General features: G+C 34.1%; 4 protein-coding genes across 4 annotated transcripts; 2 read left to right on the top strand and 2 right to left on the bottom strand.

Moving 5' to 3' along the window:
* The first annotated feature begins 4,478 nt into the window (after positions 1 to 4,478).
* Positions 4,479 to 11,212, top strand: LOC131595585 (ABC transporter C family member 8-like). Its single transcript, XM_058867969.1, has 12 exons — positions 4,479 to 4,689; positions 4,978 to 6,914; positions 7,256 to 7,576; positions 7,707 to 7,793; positions 7,865 to 8,485; positions 8,559 to 8,723; positions 8,823 to 9,117; positions 9,388 to 9,602; positions 9,928 to 10,233; positions 10,339 to 10,402; positions 10,477 to 10,716; positions 10,806 to 11,212. Exons 1-12 carry the CDS (start codon positions 4,665 to 4,667, stop codon positions 10,931 to 10,933), a joined length of 4,404 nt encoding a protein of 1,467 aa, XP_058723952.1. The 5' UTR covers positions 4,479 to 4,664; the 3' UTR covers positions 10,934 to 11,212.
* Positions 11,213 to 15,036: 3,824 nt separating this feature from the next.
* LOC131598125 (uncharacterized) lies at positions 15,037 to 15,702 on the bottom strand. The gene has a single exon (XM_058870756.1). It carries the CDS (start codon positions 15,700 to 15,702, stop codon positions 15,037 to 15,039), a length of 666 nt encoding a protein of 221 aa, XP_058726739.1.
* A 239-nt stretch (positions 15,703 to 15,941) lies between these two features.
* Positions 15,942 to 16,397, bottom strand: LOC131598124 (uncharacterized). The gene has a single exon (XM_058870755.1). The coding sequence runs from the start codon at positions 16,395 to 16,397 to the stop codon at positions 15,942 to 15,944; it is 456 nt and encodes a 151-aa protein (XP_058726738.1).
* Positions 16,398 to 17,093: 696 nt separating this feature from the next.
* LOC131595584 (ABC transporter C family member 8-like) lies at positions 17,094 to 22,118 on the top strand. The gene is made up of 11 exons (XM_058867968.1): positions 17,094 to 17,820; positions 18,162 to 18,482; positions 18,613 to 18,699; positions 18,771 to 19,391; positions 19,465 to 19,629; positions 19,729 to 20,023; positions 20,294 to 20,508; positions 20,834 to 21,139; positions 21,245 to 21,308; positions 21,383 to 21,622; positions 21,712 to 22,118. Exons 1-11 carry the CDS (start codon positions 17,206 to 17,208, stop codon positions 21,837 to 21,839), a joined length of 3,057 nt encoding a protein of 1,018 aa, XP_058723951.1. The 5' UTR covers positions 17,094 to 17,205; the 3' UTR covers positions 21,840 to 22,118.
* Positions 22,119 to 24,438: the final 2,320 nt, after the last annotated feature.

Genomic DNA, 24,438 nt, shown 5'->3' with positions numbered 1-24,438 from the left:
AGACTGAAGAAGATGATGACTACTCTCTTAAATTTGTATCCCTTTTATGTTCAATTTTAAATATTATATTAAAATTAAATAATTAGTTTTTTTCTATTTATAAATGAACTAGCATAAAATAATATGATACATGTTTAAACAAAAACCCATGTAAGCATTTTTTTTAACAAAATTGAGGATGGAGAATCAAAACTGTTTAAAAATAAAATGGAGGAACTAATTCCAAGAATAGAGTAAAATAGGAATATTAAAATTGTAATTTAGTAAAAAATTAAAATAAATTAAAATAAGAATTTAAATAAAATAGTATATATTTGATTCGATCAAAATAAAATAAAAAACTAAAATTTTAAAATAGCATATTTAAAATTTAATTGATATGCACCAAAAATATAAAATAATTTTATTTTGTCATTTTATAAAAATTAATACTTTATTATGTTATTAAAATAACTTTTAAATTTAAGCATGATTTAGTAGAATACCTGTGATTGATTAATGATGTAAAATTATTTCATATTGAAAAAGCATATCAAATTTTCTAATACAATTCTTAAAATTGGTTAAATATTAAAAAATAAATAAAAAGATGAATAACTATTGATAGCAAAGTCAATATATGGCGGCAATATTCTTTGACCTGAATCTCATATTGACATTAATTATAAGATTCATAACAAAAGATATTTATAAACGGACTCCCCTATTATGACATTCTAAAATTATTATTTTAAATTTAGGAAATTTTTAATTCCAACTCAAGTTTTTCTAGCGCACCACATGAAATTTTAAAAATGCTCATGAAAATCGAAAGTATATTTTCGGTGCGCACCAAAATTTCATAAATTGTATAATGAAACCACAAATGTAATTCTAGTTTTGACTCGGAGATATAACTCCGGTTTTATGCTACACAGAAACCACAAAACATCGTTGAATAACCCCAATATCACAAACTCAAAATACAAATCATAACATAAACATAAGAAATACATTAAGGATTTTAACACAAATCAAACATTACAAATCAACGTCCACGTGGACGTTGCAACATCATGATAATATCATCGACCGATCTTGAAATAGTTGCATCTAGCTCGATCAAAACCTTCTCCTCAAATTGGTAAAAGTATTCCACATAGTCCGCATATCAGCCCCGTTCTTCAGCTCTTGGTTGATGAACACAAGCTTCTCATCTTTGTCAACAGATGGCGTGCGGTACTCAATCTTCACAACTTTACGATTGTCTCCATAAGGTACAAGTTCCTGAAATATTACACGCACTTCTTCAATTGGGGTGTACACAGTGAACTTAAATTCGCATGATGGTGTGGCGTCGGTTAACTGGATAACGCCAACATGCCATCCGATGTTCATTTCTAGTTTTTGGTGTTGTGGTAAGAAATAATATGACAAATGAGGTTATTTATAGTAATTGGATGCAAACATAAACCATACAAATCCTATCCTTCTGTCAAAGTTGAAACGGAAGTGTAACTTCGGTTTTATATAATTTGGAACCGAAAATATATTTCTAGTTAGTCCCCTAGGAGTGAAAAAACAAAACAAAAACATCAACTCAAGAAATAAACCTCATCTATTGAAATATTGTATTTTGGTCTATATACAAAAATGGCTATATTTCCACAGCATAATACATGAACAAAATGACATTTACAATTAAATGATACCTAACTACGTAAATGAGTCAAAAAAATTGTTGTCGGCCAAATCCACCGGTGGCACCCATTTTGACTTTTCTCTATTTTTTTTCTATTTCAATTTTGTTCAACTTGTTTTATTCTTGCATCCTTTCAATGAATTGGTCTGGCCAGGTCTCGTACGAGATTGTGAAATGAATCGCCCATTCCGATGACGTAGGTGGTATAGGGCATCCCGGTTTAAAATACACTTGAACAAAATGTTGCGGATTTGAAACCCACTCAACACATATGATATGATCATTAGGATTTGGTGTTGGAGCAGTGCATAGAGGGCAAAAGGTCTCTGAGAAACCTATCTTGTAAGATTAATACACTCCCTCTCATACACACTTGCTATTAGATGACCCATATCAGGGAAGCACATCCATTTATCCTCCAGTGCGAATCCACTCACGCAAGGTACAAGAGCGTTATATATTTCTTCAACTTTCTCTTTACTCCCAAACACATGTGTGTATAAATCTCTATTGTCTTTCAACTCTTTGATCAGGGTATATGTCAGAAAATATGGTAATCTTCTCCCCCTTTACCGAGCAAACTGAAAAACAGCTCGAAAACCACAATTGCCGTCACCCCCGACATTGACGATCTGTTCAATGTACTTGTGCATTAAAACCGACATGTGATCGATGAATGGAATTTTTGGTGGAGTCAGTCTAGTATGTGGTTTGCTAATACAGACACCTTTGAAAGCATTTTTATGAGATTTTGGAGTAGGTGAATCGGGACAAAATTTTTCAACGTGTTCAAAATATGAAGGACTCCTCGTAGTTGAACTGTCGCCCGGTGTCAGTTTCACCTTCTTAAGTGCCCCTTTAGTTTTTACCAGTTGAGATGGTGGTTTCAAGTCCGCGGTCTCTGGGAATGCAATCTTCCTCAATTGCTCTTTGATGTGGAGTTTCGTGGCGTCATCGGCTTTCAAAAATCTTTCTTGTATCGCTTCCCATTCAGTCAAGATGGAAATACTTGATTTATCGTATTTCGTTTTACCGTCATCTTCAAATCCGAGTCTCTTCCAATGACTAAAGACCTCGTATCGGGAAATCGACTTTCATCTTCTTAGATATGACACAAGCACAATGGAGACCATATGTTTTCACAATTGTACAACCATACTTTGAGCTGTCGGAACTGACATTAGAAGCTCGTTTGGCTTCGTAAAAAATATAATTCAGAGCTGCCCGAGACATATTACCGACCAAATGAGAATATAAGGTGGTGTTTTTGAACTTGTGTTCTAACACCGTGATACTACGACCAAATGTTATTTGTATCTCGTTATGCTGGTTTAGTATCATCTAGTTCACAAAATCCCAACCCGTAATCAAATCACCCTTGCTGTTTCCCAACCAATTATTGAGACAAGCATGAGAAGACTCAACTCGGTTTGTTGTTGTATTTCCGAGATGCATAACCTCATCGGCCCAGGCACAAACAATCTTCTCCTTTACTTGATCAAGCATTGTGCTTTCAACATATTTCAATAGATCGAGATATTTCACGCAAACATTCCTGAATTGTAAAACAACATCAGCGTATATATCTTTTGTAGAGGCATTTACTATAACATTCCATACATCCATAATTTTCTCCACATTGACGCCCGCCTTGACCAGTTTTTGATCTTCACCTGCAAGTTGTTTTGTCCCCACCGCGGGTTTAACCCGACTTCTCACATTTTTAGTAATATGGTACCTTCAAAGTAAGGCGTAAGAAATAGGAAATACAGTTGCAACCGAATTCATCAATGCTGTATCTCGGTCGGTAACAATGACTTTTTGCATATCTTCTTGATCCTTTAACATTGACCTACAAACCTCTAAATGGTTCATGATCCGTAGGCCCCTGTTAGTTGGCCTGGCCTATTCCCACCCCTAGTGGTAGCCCCTTTTCAGTGAACTTGTGCTAACGGCTACATGACATCGTTCTATCGAGTGTTACACCCTTTCATGACACCAAATATTTCTGGAATACCACTTAGGCCAATTAATCAGGAGGTACTGGAAGTTAATCAGAAGGTACTGGAGATTAGGGATGACCACACCGAAGACGTGCTGGCGGTCTATCAGCGAAATATGTAGATGGGAGATCCGACATAGAAGCATGACTCTTTGAGGAATGCCGTCCTTAGTTGGACCTCGTAGAAGGTATGATTGCCGAGAGTCTGAAAGAATTAAAAGAGCAATAAAAAAAATCACCAATGATTCAACAAGATGGAAGCGGTGTTATAGTCAATTTCACAAGTGAGAAACCTTGATCAATTTTGCAAAAAAACAAGGAATGCTGACGCTTTTAAAGCGAAAGCAAATTTGAAAGAAAAAAAAAACACAAGAATGACGTGGTTACAAAGAAATGAAATGAGGGGTTCATTGTTTTAATTAGTCTTCCTCTAATCCGCTTTCTTCAGCATTCAGTCTCTAGACACCAAAATGTTTTATCAACAGCCATTAGATTTCCATTTGTGGAAATCCTTTAAGCAACAAACCTGTTTGATGCAATGCTTCAAAGAACCTTTTTTTCCTATGACACCATGTACATCACATCGAGGTTCTTACAGTCAACAGGAAGACATGCATTGAATATATAAGAGTAGACAATTCACATTCTACTACTGACACACATTTGGTAAGTTTGACCGGATAATAGTCTATTCGGTCTTATTTATAAGGGAAGTTTATTTTTTAAATTTTTTGAATAATTTCATCATATATATTAATTATTCAGTGAATTTAAAAATTAAACATTTTCTTATAAATAAGACCGGAGTCTAATATTACTTCTAGACTCTCAATATAAACTCGTCACAATTATTATAAACTCAGTCACAAATAATTGGAGAGTGTTTTGTTAAAATCTGAAGAGCATGTGGTTCACAACCATTACGAGTCTGTTCTGCTGCTGAGTTGAGGAGAACAAACCACTCAAACTCAAGCTCCAAAAATGGCTTCCTTTTCCATCTCCATTGGTAACTTTCATTCTTTTTCACTCATAACCATCGTTTCAGTTATCAAATAGTTTCATGCTTTTTTGCACTATTTCATTTATGTATATCACGTCACAACTATCATGAGTTTATTTATGCACTTAACTCTTCATCTCCATTCTTTTTCATCTTGATGACTCTGTATGACTAATCTTCATTTTATATCATGTGATTGTTATGTTATTGTGTGTGTTTATTTATATATTTTTCTTTAAAGTCAGAGTTTGTTGTTGTTATAACATTTTTCATTCTTGGATTATATATATGCAGGTGAAATTTCATGGAGTTGTCTCAACAATTTTGATTTCACTTCTTTATGCTCTCAAAGGACCTTACTAGACACAATCAACATACTCATTCTCTGTGTGTACTTCACATCTTTGCTTATCACTTTCATCACAAAAACTTCATCAAATCAAAGCCACAGGAAATCCTGGATTTTCCTTATTACCTCAATCTGTTGTGCTATTATTAGCATTGCATTTTTCACTATTGGATCGTCCAATATCATTGCTAAATCTGAGCCACTCAAATGGTTAACTTGCATTATCAGAGGAATCATTTGGATTTCTTTTGCTATTTCTTTGATTCTTCAGAGAGTCAAATGGATAAGAATATTAAACTCTATATGGTGGCTGTCTTCTTGTGTATTGGTTTCATCTCTCAACATTGAAATTCTATTCCGAAATCATGCAATTGAAACTTTTGATATTGTACAGTGGCTTGTACATTTCCTTCTTCTATATTGTGCCTTTAAAAATCTTGGTTATTTCAAAACTCATGGTGTCCAAGAAGGTTTATCTGAGCCACTCTTAGCTCAAAAAGTCGAAACAAAACAAACTGGACTTGGTCATGCTTCTTTTCTCAGCAAGTTGGTTTTCTCTTGGATGAATTCTTTACTGTTTTTAGGTTACTCAAAGCCACTAGATCTTGAACAAATCCCTTCCCTTGTTTCTGAAGATGAAGCAAACACAGCCTATCAAAAATTTGTCCATGCCTGGGAATCACTTGTTAGAGAGAGACCAAAGAATAATACAAAGAGTTTGGTTCTTTGGTCTATAGTTAGAACTTACTTAAGAGAAAACATATTAATAGCATTTTACGGATTAATCAGAACTGTTTCTGTTGCAGTTTCACCTCTAATACTCTATGCTTTTGTTAACTACTCAAATAGAGCTGAGCCAGATCTTAGACAAGGTTTTTCCATAGTTGGTTTTTTGATAGTCACCAAAGTGTTTGAGTCTTTGTCTCAAAGACATTGGTTTTTTAACTCAAGGAGATCAGGGTTGAAAATGAGATCAGCTCTTATGGTAGCAGTTTATCGAAAGCAGCTAAAGCTTTCTAGCTCAGCAAGATCACGGCATGCGGCTGGAGAAATTGTGAACTACATTGCTGTTGATGCATATAGAATGGGAGAGTTTCCATGGTGGTTTCATATAACATGGACTTCTGCATTGCAACTTGTACTTTCCATTGGTATCCTTTTTGGTGTTGTTGGTATTGGTGCTCTTCCTGGTTTGGTCCCTCTTATTATATGCGGATTTCTTAATGTACCATTTGCAAGGATCCTACAAAATTGCCAGTCACAGTTTATGATTGCACAGGACGAGCGTCTTCGATCAACTTCAGAGATTCTAAATAGCATGAAGATCATTAAGTTGCAATCATGGGAAGAAAAATTCAAGAACTTAGTCCAGTCACTACGCGATAAAGAGTTCGTATGGTTGTCTAAGGCACAGATCTTGAAAGCTTCTAGCTCATTTCTTTATTGGATGTCTCCTACTGTTATTTCTGCTGTTGTTTTTCTTGGATGTGCTGTTACCAAGAGTGCACCATTGAATGCTGAAACTATTTTCACAGTTCTTGCAACACTGAGGAACTTGGGAGAGCCTGTTAGAATGGTCCCAGAGGCTCTATCCATTATGATTCAAGTTAAGGTTTCCTTCGATCGTCTAAATAACTTTTTGCTCGATGAAGAACTAAACAATGATGATAGTGAAAGAAAATTCAAGGAATGTTCGATTAATGCCGTAGAAATACAAGATGGTAACTTCATTTGGGATCATGAATCTGTGTCTCCAACTTTAGCAGATGTGAATTTAGAAATCAAATGGAAACATAAAATTGCAGTTTGTGGACCAGTTGGAGCTGGGAAATCATCACTTTTGTATGCAATACTTGGAGAGATTCCTAAGATATCAGGAACTGTAAGTTTCTAATATAACCCATTTAGTTTTGACTAAATATCTAACTTGGTCCTTGAAATTGTAGGACTATATTAGTCTAGACCCTCACATTATCAATACTCCAAAATGATTTCTGAAATGCATTTTATTACAAATTCAGATAGAGGGATAAATTTTGCAATTCTAGGAATGTTTTTAATATTAATAATGTGGGAGACTAAGTTGATGCATAACTAAAATTTCAAGGACAAACTTGGATATTTTCACATTTAAATTTATCATGCCAAATTCATATGAATAAACATAATATTAGTGTCTTACACTTTTCCCCCTTTATGATATTTCGCTATAATGGAAAACAGGTTAATGTAGGTGGCACTTTTGCCTATGTTTCCCAATCTTCATGGATACAAAGTGGAACAGTTCAAGATAATATACTCTTTGGCAAACCAATGGATAAAACAAGATACGAGAAAGCAATTAAAGCATGTGCCTTAGATAAGGATATAAATGATTTTAGCCATGGTGATCTTACAGAAATTGGTCAGAGAGGAATTAACATGAGTGGAGGACAAAAACAAAGGATTCAACTAGCTAGAGCAGTCTACAATGATGCTGATATCTATCTCCTTGATGATCCTTTCAGTGCTGTTGATGCACATACAGCTGCAATACTATTCAATGTAAGCATCCCTTTTATCATATTAAATTGTTGATCTATACTTAAAAGCGGATAAATGGGTTCCACTAGTTATAATAAAATTATTATCCTCATTTTGGTGTATCAAATTAACTGCGTCAACAACATTACAGGAATGTGTCATGACTGCTTTAAGAGAGAAAACTGTCATTCTAGTTACTCATCAAGTGGAGTTTCTCTCGGATGTTGATACTATCTTGGTAAAGTATTTCCTTTAGATGCCTATTAGATTACAATTGAACATATTTAACATGATGAATTAAAATTCTAGGTAATGGAGGGAGGAAAAGTTATTCAATCAGGTAATTATGAGAGTCTCCTAACAGCAGGAACAGCCTTTGAACTACTTGTGAGTGCTCATAAAGACACAATTACTGAGTTGAATCAAGACAATGAAAATAAAAGAGATTCTGAAGTCGAAGTTTTGTCTAATCCTCAAAACTCTCATGGTTCTTATCTCACTAAAAATCAAAGTGAGGGAGAGATTTCTAGTATCAAGGGTCCAATTGGTGCACAACTTACACAAGAGGAAGAAAAAGTGATCGGTAATGTTGGATGGAAGCCATTTTGGGATTATATAAATTATTCCAAAGGGACATTCATGTTGTGTTTCATCATGTTAGCTCAATTTGCTTTCATGGCTTTTCAAACTGCATCAACCTTTTGGCTTGCTATAGCCATTGAAATTCCAAAAGTTACTAATGCCACCTTGATTGAAATTTATGCATTAATTTCTTTTGCTAGTGCTGCTTTTGTATATGTAAGGTCTTACTTGACTGCACTTCTTGGATTAAAAGCTTCTACTGCTTTCTTCTCAAGCTTCACTACAGCTATCTTCAATGCTCCAATGCTTTTCTTTGATTCAACTCCTGTAGGAAGGATTTTAACAAGAGTAAGATTTTTCCATTCATTATGATTTCCAAACCCCTCATATTTAGGCCAACATTTTTCTCTCTCTTGTGCAGGCTTCATCAGATTTGAGTATATTGGACTTTGATATACCGTATTCCATCACCTTTGTATTATGTGTAGCACTTGAAATTTTGGTGATAATTTGTATAATGGTTTCAGTCACATGGCAAGTTCTCATTGTTGCTGTTCCTGCAATGGTTGCATCAATATACATTCAGGTTTATCCAATTTCCAGTTTTTCTTGATTCCTTATTCTCTGTCCTAGGTTAGATCATTAAGCTAGTAACTTCTAAATCTTTTTTCTCATTCCCTTTAAGCAATATTATCAAGCCACTGCAAGGGAACTAATACGGATCAATGGAACAACCAAAGCTCCAGTCATGAATTTTGCATCTGAGACATCACTTGGAGTGGTTACTGTAAGAGCATTCAACATGGTAGACACATTTTTCAAAAACTACTTAACACTTGTAGACACAGATGCTTCGTTGTTCTTTCATTCCAATGCGTCAATGGAATGGGTAGTTTTAAGGATTGAAGCACTTCAAAATTTGACTGTCATCACTGCATCTTTGTTGCTTATTCTACTTCCTCATGGATATGTATCCCCAGGTAGTAATATTATATGTTTAAATATACTTTTCATCCTTGCAAATATGTTGTTATTTTCTTTTAGTCCACCATGTAATTATTTACTGTCAATGTTGTTTTGATTTAGTCCTTGCAAAAATTGTCAAAAATTGAAATTGACCCTGTGATTCATATTTAAACCTGTATTGACCCTGGACAAAATATATTTAAACCTGTATGGTTAATTAACAATTATCAAGATAAAATTTTGTTCAAGCTAATAACTCTTGGCAACTCTTCTGTTCTGTGCAGGCCTTGTGGGACTATCTCTTTCTTATGCTTTTACCTTGACAGGAGCCCAAATATTTTGGAGTAGATGGTTTTCCAACTTATCAAACTATATTATATCTGTTGAAAGAATCAAACAATTCATTCATATACCAGTTGAGCCTCCTGCTATTGTGGATAGTAATAGACCGCCATCTTCGTGGCCTTCCAAGGGAAAGATTGATCTTCAAGGCTTGGAGGTAAAGTTGGATAAATGTCTTGGAATTTTTTTTTTTACGGTCTAACTCATCTCTGCAAAATTGACTTGTAATGTAAAGCAGGCAGCCCAACCCCGAATCTCATATATCAATTTGAAATATGGAGAAAACTATATATTATTGGCTGATTCTCTTATCATATGTACAAAGATAAAATTCTACAATAATAGATTAAGATTTAAACAAATATTTTCCTATAATATTAATCCTTGTATCTTTTCCACCTCTACTTTCAGTTTTCATCTTTTTTATTTCTGAAGTGAACAGAAAAATTCTGCTCTGATGCCTATTTTTACATTGGTTTCAGATCAAATATCGTCCTAATGCTCCGTTAGTTCTTAAGGGAATCACTTGTACATTTAAAGAAGGGAGTAGGGTAGGAGTTGTTGGAAGGACTGGAAGTGGAAAAAGTACACTGATTAGTGCTCTGTTTCGCTTAGTTGAGCCATCAAGAGGTGATATTCTCATAGATGGGATGAACATTTGCTCAATTGGGTTGAAGGATTTGAGAATGAAGCTAAGCATAATCCCTCAAGAACCAACTCTTTTCAAGGGCAGCATTAGGACAAACCTGGACCCTCTAGGCCTGTACTCAGATGATGATATCTGGAAGGTGAATAAACTAATTATATACATGCTAGAAAATAGTGGTAGTTATTAAGTGTAGTTGAATTTACATGAGCAATTCAATAAATTTATATTTGATTTGTATATTTAGGCTATAGAGAAATGTCAGCTTAAGGAAACAATCAGCAAGTTACCAAGTCTCCTGGACTCTTCTGGTGAGTCTTTTATATATGGTTTTGGTTTTGTGAATATACAAGTTATAGAGTACTAATTTTGAAAAGTTTTGCAGTGAGTGATGAAGGTGGAAATTGGAGTTTAGGACAACGCCAATTGTTTTGTCTTGGAAGAGTTCTACTTAAGAGAAACAGAATTCTTGTCCTGGATGAAGCTACGGCCTCCATTGACTCTGCTACAGATGCCATTTTACAAAGAGTAATCAGACAAGAATTTGAAGAATGCACAGTTATAACTGTGGCTCACAGAGTTCCAACTGTAATAGACAGTGACATGGTTATGGTTTTATCATATGGTATGTTCTTACCTTATTATACATGCTACTGTTTCTGTTTTTTTAGTACTATATTTTGCCTCATAATATTTTGGTGGTTATTATTAAAGGGAAACTGATGGAATATGATGAGCCTTCAAAGCTAATGGAAACCAACTCTTCATTCTCTAAGCTGGTTGCTGAATATTGGTCCAGTTGCAGGAAGAATTCATTCCCAAATATTAGCAGACAACAATAATGGGTGATAAGTATTACTATAAATAAACCCGAAAGGGTTGGCCTAGTGGGAGGGTGCTTGAGTCTCAAGGGTTTGCTCTCCTTGAGGTCCTGAGTTCGAAGGAGATGTCTCGTGTGTACGTACGGGGAGCGGTGTTCCCGCTCTATTTTATTAACGGATCGAAATTAGTTCAATAAATATATATCCAGTTAAATATTGGGAGCGGAGTTAAGTGGTGAAACAAATATTCTTTATGAAATTCATCTAATTATCAATTAAATATAATCTATTTAGTGAAAATTTGTTCTTGCAAGATGAAGTCGAAATTTACTAATCATTGCCTTTACAAAATATGAGAAGAGATAAATAAGACGGTAACAAAAGTATTTATGGATGAACCTTATATACATGACACTTATTGTTTCTTGAATTAGCATCTATTTTGAACTGAATTTTGTCTCGTGGTCTAAAGATATTGGATTCACAAAAGTTGTTTCATTCGTATGGCAATTTCGTTTTAAAAGGGTCTGCGATATTTAATATAGTGAGCAACTTATTTATTGTTGCTGTTATCACTACAAAGAAGAAGATATTGATAATCAGAATCTTTTAATATTGAGGTAAAGTCTTCCTGCAATTTCTAAAAAATATAAAGTTGAAAAATAAATTAAAAAATAATATATCAAACATAAACGTATTGTCAAAAAAGTAGAAGAATTTAACTAATTTTAGCAAATTGATATTAACATGGATGAGTGTAATATAAAGTGTAAAAATATTTTCATGGCATAAGCATCGACTGTGATAATGTGATAAATCTTGTTGCTATGATATTGTTTTGTAGTTTATGATTCTAAATATATTGTCACCATAATGTCCTACTTGAACAACAACATCAAGAACCAGGTACTAAAATTGAACAATAGAACTCCAACCATTTATTATAAGGGGATATTTGTATATAGTAAAGTGATGAATTCCTTGTTATTTAAGAAGGTCCATATTTTTTTCACATCATTTTGATACATATTAACAAAATCTTGATTATTTTTTGGATATGACTGTAGAACAAGTAAATAAAATGATCAAACTCAAAGATACAGTGTTGAGTTTAAAGGCTTACATGGAGAGATATTTTCACAATTGTAAAGGTGTCTATGAGGTAGTGTTATAAAAAAAATGATATATTGAAATAATATATAAAGTGTGATAACTTGTGTAAGTGTAGTAACTTGGTATGAATGAAATATAAATGATAAAAGGTGATGCATTTGGACTTATGTAGTAAGAAGGTCATGTGTGAATGATCAGTGCATTTTAATGTACATTATCTTATGTTTGTATTTAGGCATTTCCCTAGTTTGTTTTGTTTATTTTATTGTTTTATTATGTTTTTAGAATTAAGTCTTTGTTTGCCTATGTTGTTTTCAACTTTAGCTGTTATTTGATACATGTCTACTGTGCGGATCATAACGGGAGCTAGGAGACGTCGTTTTACGCGTTTTGATATGCGTTGGAAAGCTAAGAGAAAGAGCTACAAGTTTCGTGTTGAAGTCAAAAGATGATTCGAAATGCAGAAGTCTCAAATAATTCGTGAAAGTTCCAAGCTTAAGAAATATTTAGTTTTAGGCCATTTTTTGGGTCGGTTTTATGTTTTCCGACCCGGTTTGAATTAGAATTGTGAATCCTTATTTTGTTTAATAACATTAAGTCACAGTATTAATGAAATATTTCTGAAGCTTTTTAAGTTTGTAATAGAGAACTGATCCTAAGGCAAAATCTGCTAATTACAGATTCCATCATACTTTGAGGTTATAACAATTTAAATCAAGTTTCTATTTCGATCAATTATATTATATGATTCTTGTTTGCTTAATTCGATTTTCATAGAGTATATTGATTTAGTTCGATTTTTGTATGTTCCTTAACTATAATCACGTTAGCGTTTTCTTAATTTGTTATCGTGTTTGATTAATTCGTGTTTGCTTAATCCGCGAGGGCTTAAATCCGTTTGGTTAATTCAGATAATAGAAACTTACATCACATAAAATCCATTGCGCTTGTCAATGAATTTTGTAGTCGAATAGGAATAGATTATGAGATTAAACTTATAATAATCAACAATAAGTTAGGATCATAATCAATATATAGATTAGTCATTTTAGCTTATTTCATAATCACTTATTTTAAATCACTTGTTCTAAGTCAAACCTAAAACCCTCCTCATTTCAGTTGGTTAATTTTAATCAAGAGTCCTTGAGATACGACACTCGAGTTGTCGTTACCGTAAAATACATTTTAAAGATAACGTATCATAAAAAATTAAGGCCAGATACAGAATCAATCTTGTTCTTACACAAGGATGCTTGGGAAATTCTCAAGACAATTCATGAAGGTACATCTAAAGTGAAGATGTCAAGACTTTATCTTCTCACTACTAAATTTGAAAATTTGAAGATGAATGATGATGAGACCATCCAGGACTATTATATGAAGGTTCTTGAAATAGAAAATGCATCTAGTGCCTTGAGTGAAAAGATGTCATAAGAAAAGCTTGTTAGAAAGATTCTTAGGTATTTACCTGGTAAATATCATATGAAGGTGACAACCATTGAAGAAGCTCATGACATCAGCACTATGAGGGTTGATGAGCTTGTTGACTCACTTCAAACTTTTGAATTGGCTATTAGTGACAAGTCTGAGAAAAAGAACAAGAACATAGATTTTGTATCCAATGTTGAAGATGAAAAAGGTCAAGATGATCTGGATACTAAGGAAGGATGTCTAATACCGTTGTGCTACTTGGAAAGCAATTCAATAGAATTTTAAAGAGAATGGATAGAAGAGGAAGACCAGATGTCAAGAACATCTCATCTGACATCAGGAATGATAATGATTCTCAAAAGAATATCAGACCTGAAGAGAAGTCCAATCAAAGAAAATGTATTCATTGTTATGAGTGTGAAGGTTTTGGTCACATTAGACCAGAATGTTCTATTTTTCTCAAGAAGCGGAAAATGGCTTTATTGTATCTTGGTTTGATGATGATGAGTCAGAAGATGAGTCTGGAACTGAGACTGCCTAAATGGTGATGGTTGTCTATGGCAGATGGGCATATGAAGTATAAGCTTTTGATGAAAATGTTCTTTATGAAGATCTGGATGTGCCCTACAAGGATACATGTGACAAGTATGAAGAAAGTATTAAGACAGAGGAAGAACAAAGAAAGATTATAACTGAATTGGAGAATGAAAAGAAAATACTTTCATGTACTGTTTCTTATCTTCAAAGTGAGTTATCTCTCTTAAATTTCAAGCTTGACAACTTGACAAATTCTTTGAGAAAGATGAAACATGGAGCTAATATGAAGAAAAAAGCAGAAAATACAGAGGTTAATCATTCATTTGATAATCAACAAAATAAAAGATCTGTGGAAAAGTTCTTTCCTGTTGAAAAGAAAAGAATGATCAACATGTCCAACCACATGTTCCAACATCTTGGGAGATTTAATGAAACTCCAACAAATCCCAATTATTCAACTTGGAGGTGTCATTATTGTGCTGAGTATGATCATATTAAGCCTTTTTGTTATAAATTGTTCGGAGATAAAAAAATTTCAGCTCATTCTAAGGCTAGTCAAGTAAGCAAAGATATAAGTGTAAAATATAGAGATGTTAATCTTATAACTCATACTTTCTTGAGAGCTTCAAATAGAGAAAACTGGTACTTTGACAATGGATGCTCTACAAATATGACAGGGGTTCAGAAGGGCTGGTGACAGCAATAAGGAGTGCATAAGGGTCTTTGACATAGGAAAGAGGTGGAAAACCACCTGAATATGGTCAAGTTTGTGTCTTTCCATCTGAAGTTGTGTGTTTCCATTGAGATTTTGTGCTTTCATCTGTGTTTATTTCTTGTGTGCAATGCGTTTGCTTCCACTTGTGTTTACATTTACTCTTTTTTTGTTGTCAATTTTTGGATAAAAAGGGGGAGTAAAGTGTTAGTTTATTTTGGTTGTCTTGATGTTATGACACATGTCTTGACATGTTGATTAGCTTGCTGATGGGATTGTGATACTGCTAATGGGAGAGTAGTTATTATGGTTGCTTGCTGTATGCAACTATTTAGGGGGAGCATGATAATTTGTCATGCTTGTTGGTGTTGTTGCTGCTTTTACTGATGGGGGATCTTTGTGCATGATGTCTTACCTGATATTCCGACATCTTGCATGATGTGGAGAATCCACTCAACGGCAAACAAATCAAGTCAACAACAAAGTCTTTGTCGAAGATCGGCAAAGGACACTTTGAACACACCAAAGAAGTAGTCACTGATCCCTTAGCTGGAAGATCGACAACCATCTCCCCATTCAAGGAATACAACATAAGACCCAATCTTTCAACATAATCAGAAGCAATAAAACAATGAGTAGCACCAATATCAATAATGGTGATTAAAGGAATACTATTAATGAAATATATACCTCTGACAAGTCGGTCTCCACTAGCTGTAGGAGTCCTAGCTAAAGCAAACACCTTTCCACCAGATTGTGCCTTATTCTTTGGACACTGGCTACCAATGTGCCCTTCTTCACGACAATTGAAACAGATTATACTCTTGTGCTTGCAATCAGAAATTGCGTGTCCAAATTCTCCACAGCGGAAACACCTCTTTGCATCAGCATTACAAGTATAACTCTTATGACCAGTTTGCCCACACTTGAAGCACACAATCATAGTAGAAGCATCTCCCCCACTAGACCTCTGACCATGAGCAACTCTTTGTTTCATTTACCAGCATCATATAGTTTCCCACGGCTTTGCTGATTTTTGCCTCTCTTCTCATTAGCCATCTTGTGATGAGCATTACTATCTTCCTCAAAGATCCTACAACTGTCCACCAAGTCAGGAAACACATGGATCTTTTGGTACCCAACAACTTTCTTGATTTCCATGCGTAACCCGTTTTGGAACTTGATGCATTTAGAGAATTCAACACCTTCGCCATCAAAGTGAGGATAAAACTTAGCCTATTCACTGAACTTGGCAGCATACTCAGTAACAGACATGTTCCCTTGCTTCAACTCTAGGAATTCTATCTCTTTCTTACCCCGAACATCTTCAGGATAGTACTTTCTCAAAAATTCCCTACGAAACACGATCCAAGTGATTTCATCACCTGAAGCCTCCAACCTAGCAAGCATCTCCAACCACCAATCATCAGCTTCCGTAGCCAGCATATGAGTGCCATATCTAACCTTCTGTGAAGAAGTGCAATCCATTACAAGAAAGATCTGCTCGATCTCCTTCAACCAATCAAGCGCATCATTAGGGTCATGCTTACCCTTGAACACTGGCGGATTCTCCCTTTGGAAAGTCGCCAAGCTACGAGATCCAACAGTCTCGTCAAAATTCGGTTGGTTCTGCATAGCCTGAACCATTGCTTCCAAAGCAGCAGCTATCGCAACATCATTCCTCTCAGCCATAGAATCACTACAACACAAAAGCATTCAGCACAACAACAATACACAATTGTTAGACCACACTATGACTCGACACTTGATCGGACGGACCGACTTGCTCTGATACCACTAATGTAACACCCCAATTCTACCTCAAGCATTAATGCCTAAAATATCATAGTATGAAAATTCTCAACACAATCAGGATGTCACACATTCAACATAAACATACACTTGTCATGCTTTTTAAACTAATACATAACACTTTCAGGATTGGAATGAACATAACTCATAAACATATACTTCAAAATAGAATCTCAACTTCTGAATAAACATGCAGCGGATTCACAATGATTCACCAATTAAGATATAGCATCTTTTGAATCATAAAAAGCAACAATACAAACAAACTCCTCAAATACAACATAAGTTTTCAATAAACCAAAGAAAACATAAAGTAAGTGTTCATGTCCCCTCGAGTGCTACGTATCAGAACAAATGACACCAAGACTCGACTATAAGCGGAAACAACTACTCATTTGGGTTACCTGCACGTTACCCACGTAAAGACAACATTCAAACAGAAAGGGTGAGATATCAAACTATATAAATAGGATCATGATAAATTATATATTAGGTAAAGAATATAAATGAATCACCGCTTCACATAACATCAACATAAATAACTCATATAACATCATCATTGAATAGTCATGGTATCCTTTTTGGTGTTGTTGGTATTGGTGCTCTTCCTGGTTTGGTCCCTCTTATTATATGCGGATTTCTTAATGTACCATTTGCAAGGATCCTACAAAATTGCCAGTCACAGTTTATGATTGCACAGGACGAGCGTCTTCGATCAACTTCAGAGATTCTAAATAGTATGAAGATCATTAAGTTGCAATCATGGGAAGAAAAATTCAAGAACTTAGTCCAGTCACTACGCGATAAAGAGTTCGTATGGTTGTCTAAGGCACAGATCTTGAAAGCTTCTAGCTCATTTCTTTATTGGATGTCTCCTACTGTTATTTCTGCTGTTGTTTTTCTTGGATGTGCTGTTACCAAGAGTGCACCATTGAATGCTGAAACTATTTTCACAGTTCTTGCAACACTGAGGAACTTGGGAGAGCCTGTTAGAATGGTCCCAGAGGCTCTATCCATTATGATTCAAGTTAAGGTTTCCTTCGATCGTCTAAATAACTTTTTGCTCGATGAAGAACTAAACAATGATGATAGTGAAAGAAAATTCAAGGAATGTTCGATTAATGCCGTAGAAATACAAGATGGTAACTTCATTTGGGATCATGAATCTGTGTCTCCAACTTTAGCAGATGTGAATTTAGAAATCAAATGGAAACATAAAATTGCAGTTTGTGGACCAGTTGGAGCTGGGAAATCATCACTTTTGTATGCAATACTTGGAGAGATTCCTAAGATATCAGGAACTGTAAGTTTCTAATATAACCCATTTAGTTTTGACTAAATATCTAACTTGGTCCTTGAAATTGTAGGACTATATTAGTCTAGACCCTCACATTATCAATACTCCAAAATGATTTCTGAAATGCATTTTATTACAAATTCAGATAGAGGGATAAATTTTGCAATTCTAGGAATGTTTTTAATATTAATAATGTGGGAGACTAAGTTGATGCATAACTAAAATTTCAAGGACAAACTTGGATATTTTCACATTTAAATTTATCATGCCAAATTCATATGAATAAACATAATATTAGTGTCTTACACTTTTCCCCCTTTATGATATTTCGCTATAATGGAAAACAGGTTAATGTAGGTGGCACTTTTGCCTATGTTTCCCAATCTTCATGGATACAAAGTGGAACAGTTCAAGATAATATACTCTTTGGCAAACCAATGGATAAAACAAGATACGAGAAAGCAATTAAAGCATGTGCCTTAGATAAGGATATAAATGATTTTAGCCATGGTGATCTTACAGAAATTGGTCAGAGAGGAATTAACATGAGTGGAGGACAAAAACAAAGGATTCAACTAGCTAGAGCAGTCTACAATGATGCTGATATCTATCTCCTTGATGATCCTTTCAGTGCTGTTGATGCACATACAGCTGCAATACTATTCAATGTAAGCATCCCTTTTATCATATTAAATTGTTGATCTATACTTAAAAGCGGATAAATGGGTTCCACTAGTTATAATAAAATTATTATCCTCATTTTGGTGTATCAAATTAACTGCGTCAACAACATTACAGGAATGTGTCATGACTGCTTTAAGAGAGAAAACTGTCATTCTAGTTACTCATCAAGTGGAGTTTCTCTCGGATGTTGATACTATCTTGGTAAAGTATTTCCTTTAGATGCCTATTAGATTACAATTGAACATATTTAACATGATGAATTAAAATTCTAGGTAATGGAGGGAGGAAAAGTTATTCAATCAGGTAATTATGAGAGTCTCCTAACAGCAGGAACAGCCTTTGAACTACTTGTGAGTGCTCATAAAGACACAATTACTGAGTTGAATCAAGACAATGAAAATAAAAGAGATTCTGAAGTCGAAGTTTTGTCTAATCCTCAAAACTCTCATGGTTCTTATCTCACTAAAAATCAAAGTGAGGGAGAGATTTCTAGTATCAAGGGTCCAATTGGTGCACAACTTACACAAGAGGAAGAAAAAGTGATCGGTAATGTTGGATGGAAGCCATTTTGGGATTATATAAATTATTCCAAAGGGACATTCATGTTGTGTTTCATCATGTTAGCTCAATTTGCTTTCATGGCTTTTCAAACTGCATCAACCTTTTGGCTTGCTATAGCCATTGAAATTCCAAAAGTTACTAATGCCACCTTGATTGAAATTTATGCATTAATTTCTTTTGCTAGTGCTGCTTTTGTATATGTAAGGTCTTACTTGACTGCACTTCTTGGATTAAAAGCTTCTACTGCTTTCTTCTCAAGCTTCACTACAGCTATCTTCAATGCTCCAATGCTTTTCTTTGATTCAACTCCTGTAGGAAGGATTTTAACAAGAGTAAGATTTTTCCATTCATTATGATTTCCAAACCCCTCATATTTAGGCCAACATTTTTCTCTCTCTTGTGCAGGCTTCATCAGATTTGAGTATATTGGACTTTGATATACCGTATTCCATCACCTTTGTATTATGTGTAGCACTTGAAATTTTGGTGATAATTTGTATAATGGTTTCAGTCACATGGCAAGTTCTCATTGTTGCTGTTCCTGCAATGGTTGCATCAATATACATTCAGGTTTATCCAATTTCCAGTTTTTCTTGATTCCTTATTCTCTGTCCTAGGTTAGATCATTAAGCTAGTAACTTCTAAATCTTTTTTCTCATTCCCTTTAAGCAATATTATCAAGCCACTGCAAGGGAACTAATACGGATCAATGGAACAACCAAAGCTCCAGTCATGAATTTTGCATCTGAGACATCACTTGGAGTGGTTACTGTAAGAGCATTCAACATGGTAGACACATTTTTCAAAAACTACTTAACACTTGTAGACACAGATGCTTCGTTGTTCTTTCATTCCAATGCGTCAATGGAATGGGTAGTTTTAAGGATTGAAGCACTTCAAAATTTGACTGTCATCACTGCATCTTTGTTGCTTATTCTACTTCCTCATGGATATGTATCCCCAGGTAGTAATATTATATGTTTAAATATACTTTTCATCCTTGCAAATATGTTGTTATTTTCTTTTAGTCCACCATGTAATTATTTACTGTCAATGTTGTTTTGATTTAGTCCTTGCAAAAATTGTCAAAAATTGAAATTGACCCTGTGATTCATATTTAAACCTGTATTGACCCTGGACAAAATATATTTAAACCTGTATGGTTAATTAACAATTATCAAGATAAAATTTTGTTCAAGCTAATAACTCTTGGCAACTCTTCTGTTCTGTGCAGGCCTTGTGGGACTATCTCTTTCTTATGCTTTTACCTTGACAGGAGCCCAAATATTTTGGAGTAGATGGTTTTCCAACTTATCAAACTATATTATATCTGTTGAAAGAATCAAACAATTCATTCATATACCAGTTGAGCCTCCTGCTATTGTGGATAGTAATAGACCGCCATCTTCGTGGCCTTCCAAGGGAAAGATTGATCTTCAAGGCTTGGAGGTAAAGTTGGATAAATGTCTTGGAATTTTTTTTTTTACGGTCTAACTCATCTCTGCAAAATTGACTTGTAATGTAAAGCAGGCAGCCCAACCCCGAATCTCATATATCAATTTGAAATATGGAGAAAACTATATATTATTGGCTGATTCTCTTATCATATGTACAAAGATAAAATTCTACAATAATAGATTAAGATTTAAACAAATATTTTCCTATAATATTAATCCTTGTATCTTTTCCACCTCTACTTTCAGTTTTCATCTTTTTTATTTCTGAAGTGAACAGAAAAATTCTGCTCTGATGCCTATTTTTACATTGGTTTCAGATCAAATATCGTCCTAATGCTCCGTTAGTTCTTAAGGGAATCACTTGTACATTTAAAGAAGGGAGTAGGGTAGGAGTTGTTGGAAGGACTGGAAGTGGAAAAAGTACACTGATTAGTGCTCTGTTTCGCTTAGTTGAGCCATCAAGAGGTGATATTCTCATAGATGGGATGAACATTTGCTCAATTGGGTTGAAGGATTTGAGAATGAAGCTAAGCATAATCCCTCAAGAACCAACTCTTTTCAAGGGCAGCATTAGGACAAACCTGGACCCTCTAGGCCTGTACTCAGATGATGATATCTGGAAGGTGAATAAACTAATTATATACATGCTAGAAAATAGTGGTAGTTATTAAGTGTAGTTGAATTTACATGAGCAATTCAATAAATTTATATTTGATTTGTATATTTAGGCTATAGAGAAATGTCAGCTTAAGGAAACAATCAGCAAGTTACCAAGTCTCCTGGACTCTTCTGGTGAGTCTTTTATATATGGTTTTGGTTTTGTGAATATACAAGTTATAGAGTACTAATTTTGAAAAGTTTTGCAGTGAGTGATGAAGGTGGAAATTGGAGTTTAGGACAACGCCAATTGTTTTGTCTTGGAAGAGTTCTACTTAAGAGAAACAGAATTCTTGTCCTGGATGAAGCTACGGCCTCCATTGACTCTGCTACAGATGCCATTTTACAAAGAGTAATCAGACAAGAATTTGAAGAATGCACAGTTATAACTGTGGCTCACAGAGTTCCAACTGTAATAGACAGTGACATGGTTATGGTTTTATCATATGGTATGTTCTTACCTTATTATACATGCTACTGTTTCTGTTTTTTTAGTACTATATTTTGCCTCATAATATTTTGGTGGTTATTATTAAAGGGAAACTGATGGAATATGATGAGCCTTCAAAGCTAATGGAAACCAACTCTTCATTCTCTAAGCTGGTTGCTGAATATTGGTCCAGTTGCAGGAAGAATTCATTCCCAAATATTAGCAGACAACAATAATGGGTGATAAGTATTACTATAAATAAACCCGAAAGGGTTGGCCTAGTGGGAGGGTGCTTGAGTCTCAAGGGTTTGCTCTCCTTGAGGTCCTGAGTTCGAAGGAGATGTCTCGTGTGTACGTACGGGGAGCGGTGTTCCCGCTCTATTTTATTAACGGATCGAAATTAGTTCAATAAATATATATCCAGTTAAATATTGGGAGCGGAGTTAAGTGGTGAAACAAATATTCTTTATGAAATTCATCTAATTATCAATTAAATATAATCTATTTAGTGAAAATTTGTTCTTGCAAGATGAAGTCGAAATTTACTAATCATTGCCTTTACAAAATATGAGAAGAGATAAATAAGACGGTAACAAAAGTATTTATGGATGAACCTTATATACATGACACTTATTGTTTCTTGAATTAGCATCTATTTTGAACTGAATTTTGTCTCGTGGTCTAAAGATATTGGATTCACAAAAGTTGTTTCATTCGTATGGCAATTTCGTTTTAAAAGGGTCTGCGATATTTAATATAGTGAGCAACTTATTTATTGTTGCTGTTATCACTACAAAGAAGAAGATATTGATAATCAGAATCTTTTAATATTGAGGTAAAGTCTTCCTGCAATTTCTAAAAAATATAAAGTTGAAAAATAAATTAAAAAATAATATATCAAACATAAACGTATTGTCAAAAAAGTAGAAGAATTTAACTAATTTTAGCAAATTGATATTAACATGGATGAGTGTAATATAAAGTGTAAAAATATTTTCATGGCATAAGCATCGACTGTGATAATGTGATAAATCTTGTTGCTATGATATTGTTTTGTAGTTTATGATTCTAAATATATTGTCACCATAATGTCCTACTTGAACAACAACATCAAGAACCAGGTACTAAAATTGAACAATAGAACTCCAACCATTTATTATAAGGGGATATTTGTATATAGTAAAGTGATGAATTCCTTGTTATTTAAGAAGGTCCATATTTTTTTCACATCATTTTGATACATATTAACAAAATCTTGATTATTTTTTGGATATGACTGTAGAACAAGTAAATAAAATGATCAAACTCAAAGATACAGTGTTGAGTTTAAAGGCTTACATGGAGAGATATTTTCACAATTGTAAAGGTGTCTATGAGGTAGTGTTATAAAAAAAATGATATATTGAAATAATATATAAAGTGTGATAACTTGTGTAAGTGTAGTAACTTGGTATGAATGAAATATAAATGATAAAAGGTGATGCATTTGGACTTATGTAGTAAGAAGGTCATGTGTGAATGATCAGTGCATTTTAATGTACATTATCTTATGTTTGTATTTAGGCATTTCCCTAGTTTGTTTTGTTTATTTTATTGTTTTATTATGTTTTTAGAATTAAGTCTTTGTTTGCCTATGTTGTTTTCAACTTTAGCTGTTATTTGATACATGTCTACTGTGCGGATCATAACGGGAGCTAGGAGACGTCGTTTTACGCGTTTTGATATGCGTTGGAAAGCTAAGAGAAAGAGCTACAAGTTTCGTGTTGAAGTCAAAAGATGATTCGAAATGCAGAAGTCTCAAATAATTCGTGAAAGTTCCAAGCTTAAGAAATATTTAGTTTTAGGCCATTTTTTGGGTCGGTTTTATGTTTTCCGACCCGGTTTGAATTAGAATTGTGAATCCTTATTTTGTTTAATAACATTAAGTCACAGTATTAATGAAATATTTCTGAAGCTTTTTAAGTTTGTAATAGAGAACTGATCCTAAGGCAAAATCTGCTAATTACAGATTCCATCATACTTTGAGGTTATAACAATTTAAATCAAGTTTCTATTTCGATCAATTATATTATATGATTCTTGTTTGCTTAATTCGATTTTCATAGAGTATATTGATTTAGTTCGATTTTTGTATGTTCCTTAACTATAATCACGTTAGCGTTTTCTTAATTTGTTATCGTGTTTGATTAATTCGTGTTTGCTTAATCCGCGAGGGCTTAAATCCGTTTGGTTAATTCAGATAATAGAAACTTACATCACATAAAATCCATTGCGCTTGTCAATGAATTTTGTAGTCGAATAGGAATAGATTATGAGATTAAACTTATAATAATCAACAATAAGTTAGGATCATAATCAATAGATTAGTCATTTTAGCTTATTTCATAATCACTTATTTTAAATCACTTGTTCTAAGTCAAACCTAAAACCCTCCTCATTTCAGTTGGTTAATTTTAATCAAGAGTCCTTGAGATACGACACTCGAGTTGTCGTTACCGTAAAATACATTTTAAAGATAACGTATCATAAAAAATTAAGGCCAGATGCAGAATCAATCTTGTTCTTACACAAGGATGCTTGGGAAATTCTCAAGACAATTCATGAAGGTACATCTAAAGTGAAGATGTCAAGACTTTATCTTCTCACTACTAAATTTGAAAATTTGAAGATGAATGATGATGAGACCATCCAGGACTATTATATGAAGGTTCTTGAAATAGAAAATGCATCTAGTGCCTTGAGTGAAAAGATGTCATAAGAAAAGCTTGTTAGAAAGATTCTTAGGTATTTACCTGGTAAATATCATATGAAGGTGACAACCATTGAAGAAGCTCA

Source organism: Vicia villosa, linkage group LG4 (assembly GCF_029867415.1).
Source record: "Vicia villosa cultivar HV-30 ecotype Madison, WI linkage group LG4, Vvil1.0, whole genome shotgun sequence".
Lineage (NCBI taxonomy): Eukaryota > Viridiplantae > Streptophyta > Magnoliopsida > Fabales > Fabaceae > Vicia > Vicia villosa.
The sequence above is the reverse complement of the archived record's forward strand: the minus strand, read 5'-3'. Positions and strand labels throughout refer to the sequence as shown.

Coding starts and splice junctions, on each gene's coding strand:
- LOC131595585 (XM_058867969.1), top strand. CDS start 4,665: ATGGCTTCCTTTTCCATCTCCATTG. Junction 8,486..8,558: donor TAGGAAGGATTTTAACAAGA/GTAAGATTTTTC, acceptor TCTCTTGTGCAG/GCTTCATCAGATTTGAGTAT. Junction 8,724..8,822: donor TTGCATCAATATACATTCAG/GTTTATCCAATT, acceptor ATTCCCTTTAAG/CAATATTATCAAGCCACTGC.
- LOC131598125 (XM_058870756.1), bottom strand. CDS start 15,702: ATGAAACAAAGAGTTGCTCATGGTCAGAGGTCTAGTGGGGGAGATGCT.
- LOC131598124 (XM_058870755.1), bottom strand. CDS start 16,397: ATGGCTGAGAGGAATGATGTTGCGATAGCTGCTGCTTTGGAAGCAATG.
- LOC131595584 (XM_058867968.1), top strand. CDS start 17,206: ATGATTGCACAGGACGAGCGTCTTCGATCAACTTCAGAGATTCTAAAT. Junction 21,140..21,244: donor CAGATGATGATATCTGGAAG/GTGAATAAACTA, acceptor TTGTATATTTAG/GCTATAGAGAAATGTCAGCT. Junction 21,309..21,382: donor AAGTCTCCTGGACTCTTCTG/GTGAGTCTTTTA, acceptor AAAGTTTTGCAG/TGAGTGATGAAGGTGGAAAT.